The sequence below is a fragment of the Neopelma chrysocephalum genome, unplaced genomic scaffold (genome assembly GCF_003984885.1).
Source record: "Neopelma chrysocephalum unplaced genomic scaffold, ASM398488v2 Primary Assembly neopelma1_24, whole genome shotgun sequence".
Lineage (NCBI taxonomy): Eukaryota > Metazoa > Chordata > Aves > Passeriformes > Pipridae > Neopelma > Neopelma chrysocephalum.
Genome location: NW_020897693.1, coordinates 36649241 through 36659025, shown reverse-complemented (window position 1 = coordinate 36659025; position 9785 = coordinate 36649241). Strand labels below are relative to the sequence as shown.

Here is a 9785-nt window from a genome sequence, read left to right as displayed (position 1 = left end):
TTTAGTATCTCACTTTTTGTACCAAGCAAGTCTCAGCTTGATGAGGATGAGAAAGCTGCGTATTAATCATCGGCATAAGCCTTTTTCATATGCTTATGTGAAAGAGTTACAATATTTGTGTAATGCTACAGCTGACAATAGAGCTGTGTGCATACAGCTGTCTGAAGCACTGGAAGCATCTGGTTCCTTCTGTAACAACATTAAAACTATATAGACATAGATAGCATGTGCTGTTTGCTGCCTAGCTACTTTCTCAGTTGGTATATGTGTGGTTAGCATGGTCTTTAGAACCAGTGGATGTGCGCAGTATGTCCATCTCCGGTGTTGGCATCAGTTTCCACTTGTTTGTAGCAACCCAGATGTGCTCACACTCAGCATAGATGCAAATACACTTCTCATATATGTACCAGTCACATCCAGGACCTACTCCTTACCCCCTCATCTGCTCTGTGATGACCTTAGGGAGGCTACTAGGGCAGGAAAAGAAATTTGCTCATGGATGAATTCTATTGAGCCTGTGGAGCACCAAGCCCACTGCCAGGTGCAAAACTTGAGAGAAAAAATCCCTCAGAGAGCTCAGGAAAATTCAGGGCCTGTCTCCCAGAGACCACCATAAGCAGGAGACTTAAGCATAAGACTGAATAGAAGCTCTGATTCTCACCCTGCAGTTAGACCTGTCAACACAAACTGATCATGCTGCAGTTTGCAGAGGAAAGGCCAGGACAATGGCCAGGCACTGGAAGCCAGAGAAGACTTAATTCTTTGCTAATTATTCACTAATGCTTCAGTTCACAGTGAAGTAAAGTATATCATCAAATTCCTGTTCTGTATCTCATCTCTCTTCAGTTGAGGATAATGCCTCTTAAGCATGACCAGAAAGACACAAAGGCCAGCAGCCATTGCCTGGGCTGCTGGTGGATGGTGCCAGTGTGGAGGGCCTGGCTTACGCCTGAAGTGTGTTGTAATCATATGCCATTCAAGCATGCCTGATTAATTGTGAGCAAATGAAACAGTCCTGCAAGACAAGAATGAAGGTGGATAGTATGGATTGTCATCCATGCCTTATTACTGTGCTCAAAGGCCAATGGTCACTGCCTGGAATGGATCCCAGAGGCAATACACACACACATGTATTAAAAAACCCAACTCACTGCGTTTACCTTGGGCTTCAGTGCTCACCTACAGGTGAATTGCAGTCAAACATCCCAGTGATTCTGGGACAACTGCAAGTTCTGCCCAGGTTTCAGAGGCCTGGGTGACATTACCTGTGATCACTCACAGAACTCTTTACCCCTTTTCTCTCTTCAAGGCCAGCACTCCAATATTTGGCCGTTTTTATTGCACAGAAGGGAAATGGATACAACATTTGGGAATAGGGAGATGCGTGGCCTAAAGAAACAAGAAAAAGTCAAGTGGCAGGAACGGAGACGCCTCCCAACTAAGAACCATCTGCTCTCCGTAGCTCACACGCCTTTTCCCAGCTGATCAGCCAGGTGCCGTCTCCTCGGAAGTGGAACAGCCTCGCCTGCTTTGCCAGGGCAACTTTTGTTTCTGCTCTCCGCCATCGTTTATCTGACGTGTTTGTAAACACCAGCGCGTGTTTGGTAAAGGTTTAGAGTTTAACAACTTTAATAAACGCCACTGGAGGCCCCCTACCACGGCCACTCATCCCTCGCGCAGGCCCTCCGGTCTCCCCGCAGGGCGGGATCCACCCTTCCCTCTCCGCGCTGTCGGCGCTGCCGCCGCAAAGCCTCTCGGGCGCTGGAGTCCCGCACCCCGCCTGTCCCACGGTGGGGCTGCGCCTTGTGGACTCCCTGTCCCACGGAGCCTTGCGAGGAACCCGGCGCCCGCACGGCGGCTGCGGCAGCGGGCTGCAGGGCGGCTAGTTCAAGTTGCCATAGCGGCGAGGTGAGACGGGCGGGAGGTGCCTGGGAAGTGGGGTGGTCTCGCCTCGGGGCGCTATGCGGTGAGGGCGGGGGGCGCGGGACGGGCAGAGTCGGGGCTGCGGCCAGGCGGCTGTGCGGGACGAGGCTGTGCGGGTGCGGAGCGCCGCGGGAGGGCAGGCGCAGGTTGGAGCGGCGCCGGGCGGGAGCGGCGGGGAGCGGGGCCGCGGGGGCTCCTCAGGACAGCCCGGGACAGCCCGCGGGCCTGGTGGGGCCCCGGCCGCCGGCGTGCCCGGAGCGGTGCTGGGGTGCCCCACGGCCCCAAGGCCGTGGTGCTGAGGAGTGGAGCGCGGTGTCACAAACTGATAATAAAATGTGGTACAGATGCCTGAAAGTACGATGGCGAACTGTCACCATGTGGGATCATCTTCCTGGCTTTTTGAAAACTCCTCCTGGCTCAAATTGAAGGAAAGGGCCTTTCAGGTGTTAGCTATAAGTCTTAGCTATAAGGCTTCAAACATACCTTTAACAGTAAGTTAGTTACCTAGTGATATGTTAGTCGGTGTAGAGCTGAACAAATAAAAACACTTGAGGAGTAATCAGGTGACTTTATCTGTGGTTTTACCTGAGCTGGAGAACTTGCTGTTGAACCGTCAGGTCTGCTTCGTGTTTGTTTTACCCTGTAGATCTCTTAACAAGAGAGTCTTCAGTGAAAATGAAATGCCCAATTTTCTACAGGAAAGAAAAGTATCAAGTATTGATGCTTTTCATCGGTTCAAGAAAAGTTATGATCTGTTTGGGTAGAACTAAAACCCAGTAAGTTGTATGATTATGTGCTAAAATTAGTCAAGGTTTTTGGAAAAAGTGATAAGCTTTTTTTTTTGTTTAAACTAATAGGCAAATGTGCATATGGAACATTTGTACAAATTTCTATTCCTTTATGTTTTTTTTTTTTAAATCTAAAATGAAACTTCTGTATTTCCTTTAAAAATGAGGATGTTGCTTTATATGAAACAGAATTTCATCAACTTAAAAGTACTTGTGGTTCCTTTTAGGTTGCTCATGAGAATAAAAAGGAATGCTACTTAATCACAAATAGTAAGTTTTCTTGAGACAAAGTGTCCTCCTTGTTCAGTGCTTTCTTTTATGTTTACCTTGCTTACTGGCCTTTCTTCAGTGCTTTACCTAGTAAGTATCTTAATGAACCTATTTTTGGTCAGATGAAAATCAACCAGTTAATCTTTCCTGTTGTAAATCTTCATTTCCTTTTTTTTTTCTCTAGTGTCTTTTCTTTTCAGTAGTTGGGGCTCTTATGGTTGAGTCAACTTGTTTGTCGGTTTTTGAAATTTTTTTTAAACCAAATTATGTTAAAAATCAGTATTATTCCATGTTGTTATTTCTACCAGTGTTTTATTTATTTTTTTTTGTCTTTGAAAATATCCCATATTTCCCGTTTCCCAGTGTTTAGTATTTATGCTTACTCAGCATCATTAAGGCTTTATTGCAGTTGACTAGAGTGAGAGGCACTGGAATAGTGAGTTCTGATACTGTCAGAAAAATGTGCTTTAGTGACATAAGAAGATGGAAGATGAGATAAATGCACCACTTCAGAAAATGTAAGGAATACTGGTGTACTTGAGCATAGACTGAGCACGTTGATTTACTCTTCCTTTATGTTTGAAAGGTTTCTATCCAAGTCTGGGGGGACAGAAATATACAACCTTTTAAAAACTAAATATCAGGATCTGGAAAAAGTTGCCTCCATATAAAATACAATATAAACTTTGAATCCATCCATGGTTTCTTTTGGAAATTTCAACTCTAATGGCTAGAAGAATGACTACATTCTTTTTGGTGGTGTTGTTGACTACAGGACTAAAGGGGTTTCAAGGGTATGACAATCTGTTTCCTCTTCCCTTAAGTAGCCTCAGACTGTCTCCCAACACAGGATATTAACACGGATTTTGTGAATGTGATTCCATGACCTTTAGGCAAGCTGCTGCAGTGTGTAGTAGTCTAAGAAAATATTTCTATCTAACCTACCTTTTGAGGGTTATTAGTTTAATCAGTTACTATGTGACTTTACTATGCTAGGCGTAACTGCATTTCCCTCCTCTATCTTGCCATACTTGAGACTTATCAATCCCCATTCTTTCCTTACAAGCTGTATTTCTACTGCCTCAAGTAAGTTTTGAAGTCAAGTGAAGTGCCTCAGCATCAATATAGTAATCTGGGTTATGTCAAATTAACATCGGAGAACAGAAATAATATTTCACAATTCACAACATTACCCTTATTTTTACAACTTGTGTCATGTTAGCTTTTTCTTTCTAGAAGATGACACTGTTGATGCGTATTCAACTAGAAGCTTTCCCCTCCATACCTCTTTCTTCTACCAACTTCAGTTTTTCTAGCTGTATTTGTCCAGTGCAGCTGTACTAGACAAATTACTTTATCAGGTCACTTAATGAAAAGATACAGTGGATTCACTCTAGGTTCTTGCTTGATACCTCTGCGATTTGACACTTAATTTCTCTTAACTGCTCTATGAGTTCTGATACTTATCCAGTTTTAGGAAAGCTTGCTTTGGTTCGTTTTACTTTAGCTTACTTTTGTGATTGTCATGTATGTTCAAGACTTAAAGAAAAAAAAAAAGACCTCTTCTGCTGTTTAACAAATTTACGCATTACCAGATTGATCTATTTGATATGAATACATACACTGTTATTGTGGGTTTTTTGAGGACAGATCTTTTGTTGGAAGTGTAAAATAGCCCATTTTAATTTTTTCCACATATTTAAATTGATTAATCTATAACTTCCTGGCCACAGCTTTCTTTCTTTTCCCTTCTATTTAAAACACTCCCTTCTCCCTTATCTCCGATTCTCATTGAGTCATTAAGATACTGATTCCTAGACTTGCTTAAGACAGTTACTTGGGGTTATTTGTCTTAGCTGGCCCTGGGCAACCTGAATAGAGCTTAGTAATAGTATGAGGTAAAGGGGAATGGTTCTGCAGACTCGAACAATTGATAAAACATTGATATCTCCACTGTATGTTCTGGGGGGAGAATTTGCTTGGGGCCATGATCTTGCCATGGGTACTGAACACTTGGAAGTATTGAGAGTGCATCTTTTGATTTAATTTGCTCCTAAGAGGCTCTGTGTTTTGTTTTGTGATGTGAACAAAGATAATAATTAAGGAGCAGTTGGAAGATCTGCTTCAAAAACGCATCCTACTGACCCAAATTAGAAAGGCTAATGGAAATGTAGTCTGAGTCTATGAAGTTGCTTTGGAATTATTGTGCAAGACTGTTCAGTTACAATCAGGATTTAACATACGTTACTTTTTCTGGTCTTCCTACCTAGATTGCAAGATACTAATGGCAAATTCATCCAGTGATTCAGACAACTTTCTTACGGGTCGAACAGGAAGACGGCTGCCTTTGAGAGCATCCTACAACAGAGCTCAGAACTATGGTGCTGAAGCAGTTACAGAGAAGATCCATACTTTAGCAAGCACTTTACAGGTTGTTTACAAAACACAGTTTTAAAGTATTTATAGAGTCGGCATTTCTGTATCATAGGGTCAAATTTTCATTTCTAAAGTGGTGGAGCATGCTGTAGAGATGAGAAACACTGCTTTCCATGCAAACCAAAAAGGTTTTGGAACACTGATTGTACTTTTGAGCTGAAAGTGTGTAGCTTGTTACACTTGTATACAGCTGTTATTTCAGACAGTAATAGAATGTTGTTAGAAACAATTACATTTTGGGTAATACCTTTATAACGTTAGCAAAGTGAATAAGGCCGAATAAGCCTTTTCAGATTCTCACAAAAGGCAATAAATTTTTAGCAGAAATTTCCAGCCCTGTCTTGGTTGCCTTGTACTGTGTAAAATTTCCAAATTCCCGATAAAGTAAATATGTAGGCAGTCAATTCCTTCATCATAAAGCTTACATTTCAAATATTTTCTAGATGTGGAACAGTGAGAAGCATTATTTCTAAACTTGTAAGAGATACATACCTGAGCAAGAAAGAGTGTTCATCTAATTCCTGCTGCTTCAGTGGACACAGTGGAGGGAATATCTGAATCTGTTTTGCAAGTGGGAGGAGACACTTAGCTATCCTGACAGCATTATTGCTGGAGAAGTCATTCCCATTCTTCTCTTGCTGACAGTTCTGAATACCCAAAGTGGGTGGGCATATGTTTTATCACTTATTGCTTGGCCAGGAATATTTTTTCCCTTTAATATGCGGGAAGAGAAAAATCAATAAACCTCAAAACTTAGATGGAAAATAAACATCAATCTAGAAAAAGAAATGAGTTAATATGAATGTAATCTGACTATTTTTAAAAGGCATTCTTTGGTATTCTCCTGATTCTGTCTAACCTCTTTCTAGATGCTCTTCTGAAATTCTGATTTTAAGCTAATTGCTTTTTGTTGACTGCTTTTCAGCAGATCTGCCATCTGATCCAGCTGTTCATCTGATCAGAAAGTGCTCATGCAGACACCTTACCTAGTGTGTTCATCTTAAAAAACTTGTTATTTCTTAGTTAACTAATTTTATTCTGTAGGCAAGTAAAATTAAGATCTTTGGATTAAAAAGGTTTTTCTACAGAGTTGCTGAAACTTGAAAAAGTTTTAGTTTGAAGCTGAGGCCTTACTGTTGTACTGAAATTATACTGTGGGTGGTTTTTTTTTTTCTTCTTCCCTTTAGCCATGCTGTACCGCTTCAGATTGTGGTTACTTGAATAGGATTTTGAATGCATAGACTATTTAAAAAGCACTTGTCTTATCAATTTAATCTTAGAAACCAAGAATAATAAAGGCAACAGTAATGTTTGATTAAAGGAGGTTTCTGGTTTGACTTTTTTCTAAAACTTTTTTATTTAAGGATACCAACAGAAATCTGAGACATGTTGACCATTTGCTAGGACAGTACAGAGAATACAACAAGGAACAAACTGAAGCAATAACAACGGTGAGCAACTTTTAATTTATCTCAACTTCTTCAGTCTTTTCCATTAATAAAACTCATAGCTGAAAACGCAGTAGTAATGGACAGAATATATAAGGAGTTAAGCAGCTGTAAACAGAACCTTTTCATATTTATTTGAGCAATCTAAATAAAAAATATAGTGATGTATTATATAATGAAACTTGTTAACAGGTTTTGTAGCTTCAGTATTTTTCTGGTTTATGAGCACCCAATAGATTGTTTTGTTATGTTATGGTACTATGCTAAGCACAAGATGGATAGCTAAAATAGAGTATTGGTGGAGCAAGAGAGGTTTAAAACTTGATTGCAAACAAACTGTAGCTGGTGCTTCCTTGAAACAGACACATATGAAATGTAGGAATATTTTACATATGGAGGTAGAGAGAAAGAGTGAAGAAGCAAATGTGTAGAAAAGAAGGCTTGATTTCCTCAGAGAAAGAGATCCAACGTGGTGTGTATAATTCTACAAGAGTAAAGCATCAATTTAACCATTGCGTATAAGCTTCTCTTAGAAAGAGAACCTTCAGAAATTGATGTTTTAGGGATTGTCAAATAAAGGTGCGACAAAGCACGTGGCTAAGAACTAAAGTCAGAAATACAATTGTAGAAAATGAGATGCAAGTTTGAAAAATGAAGAACTTATTTACAACTATAGTTACTTCTGTATTCTTAAGTTGGCAATGGCTGCCTTTTCCTGGAAGTAAAACTACTAAAAGTAGGGATTGCTGTAAAGCTGCTTAGGGAAATTTGATAGCCATATGTAAAATTGATTCCAAGTGTAGGGCTGGTAGAACAATTCCAGTAAAAAATAATTTCTTTGAGGTTATTTTCTGGCTTTTGCAGGGCTCTTATTGAGCATTGCTGGCAAATAGGTCTTATTTTGGTTGCAGGAGACAAACTTTTCTTTTGAGTTTTCATTATGGTGCACCATGTGCACCATCAGGTTTAAGAAACTTGATATTTGAAGCTACCAATGTTGGAAGCACGTTTTGCTGTAATTATGATACAGGAATATGATATATGAGATGTTGAAAAAAAGTTATTATTAATTCATAGCTGTACTTGGCTTAAAAATAATTTTGATTATCTGAATGACTTTTAAAATAAATGCTATTTTCCAGTTTTTGTAAGAAATGACTCTGTGTTCATATTTCAATAAATTATAACTTTTCTGCAGTTAAAAGAAACACTGGAACAATCTATAGGTCAATTAAGGAGCCAGCGACTAACACGAAACTCTGGAATGAGAAGTGCATCTCTCTCAAGCTTATATCCTAGTGATCTGGATGGAGAAGGACCATCAGGTAAAATACTTAAACTGCTTGAATATACTTAAATTATGTAATATAGCTGTGGTATAGAAAGAAGAAATTAAGAAGAAAAATGTGTAAGAGATAGGGGCATGAAAAGTCATCATTGACTGCTTTAAAGAAATTCAGTTTAGAAATTTGGGAGACCTGCATTAAGTTACACAGTTGTTTATTTGGTAAATTCTTTCAGCTTTCTGTTACACAGTATTTTGTGCTGACATCCCGAGATATCTAAATGAAACATTGATTCTTTCAGCTGAGAAAATTCATTGTCCACTGCATGAGTTTTAGGTACATACAAATTAAACCTAAATCCAAAAGATATGGCAGCTTCTGAAGCTTGCTTCACAGCAAAAATGGGAATTTAAATTTTAAATACATGAGATTATGGATGTGTAGATGAAATTATGTAAGGCTCAGTGAAAAAGGAAAAAACAGAACCAATTTATCACCTACAGAAAAGTAGGGTTTTTTCTTGTTTGCCTCTGAAAATTCATTATATTTTAAGAAAAGGTGTGTTTGGGAGGAGTATTCCTCCCAGAACTAGTGTTTAATGTATTTTAGTAGAAAGCTCTATAACTTTCATTGCTATGTAAAAGCTGTGAAGTACAGTAGTTTGAAGCTCTAATAGATTCACGTGGAGGAAAAGTTGTTGCTAGCGCAAATAAAATTTGGGGAAAAAACTACTTACTCCTTGGAGAAACAAAGAAAACCTCTTTCTGGAATACATGTATGTCATAGGTAAGAAATGTTTAAATTGAAGAAGAATCCTGAGAAGAGCTAAGAGTCATATACTTGTGCATATTATTTAATTTAATAGTTTTTTTTCTGTAATGTGACCTATAAAGATATTGGCAAGAGGAAACATGCATTTTTCTTGAAGCAAAATGAAAAATTTCCAGTACAAAGTTTTGTTTTCCTACTTATTTTTTTTAATCTCTTATCTCATAAAGGGAACCGCCACTTCCTGCCTACTTCTCCTCTCAGGGATTACGGAGGCTCACAGGGCAATAAACATCGAAGGTCTAGATCTGCAAGTGTGCGATTTGTCAATGAGGCAGATAACTGGGACCAGGTACAGAGCACTAATGGGAATTGTTTCCCCAAATAGGCAATCTGTGGTCACCAGGTTCTCTGGTTTTACATCAAATGACATGATTCTGATGATGCAACTAAGAATGTTTCAGCTATGAAGAGTGCTTTCAGTGTTACATGCCACTTTTCATTAGGCAGTCACCTCTTGTATCTGTCAGTGTCATGAAGTTTCATGGAAATTATTATAGAGAAAAACATGTAGATGGTAGTAATATCAAAAGTAGAATGTGACAATAATGTCTGTACTTTTTAGGCCATCTGTGAGAAAGAAAAATCATCTCTGAGTAGCCTGTTTAGTCTGGAGAAGAGAAGACTGAGAAGAGATCTCATTAATGCATGCAAATATCTTGAAGTCCGGTGCCAAGAGGGTGGTGCCAGTCTATTTTCAGTGGTGTTCAGTGACAGCACAGGGAGCAATGGCCATAAACTAAAACACAAGAAGTTTCACCCAAAAATGAGGAAGAACTTCTTTACATTGAGGGTTGCAGAGCACT

General features: G+C 39.4%; 1 protein-coding gene across 2 annotated transcripts in view; it reads left to right on the top strand.

Moving 5' to 3' along the window:
- Nucleotides 1–1909: 1909 nt before the first annotated feature.
- Nucleotides 1910–9785, top strand: part of CEP128 (centrosomal protein 128) — a 110756-nt gene continuing 102880 nt past the window's right edge. Inside the window, exons 1-7 of one of the 2 annotated variants that reach the window (XM_027672935.1) lie at nt 1910–1966; nt 2939–2981; nt 3345–3499; nt 5252–5412; nt 6782–6868; nt 8064–8190; nt 9150–9271. In XM_027672935.1, the coding sequence (XP_027528736.1) occupies nt 3481–3499; nt 5252–5412; nt 6782–6868; nt 8064–8190; nt 9150–9271 (516 nt within the window). In that variant the 5' untranslated portion in view covers nt 1910–1966; nt 2939–2981; nt 3345–3480. The remainder of the gene's footprint in view (nt 1967–2938; nt 2982–3344; nt 3500–5251; nt 5413–6781; nt 6869–8063; nt 8191–9149; nt 9272–9785) is intronic. The other variant, XM_027672930.1, reaches the window with a different exon arrangement.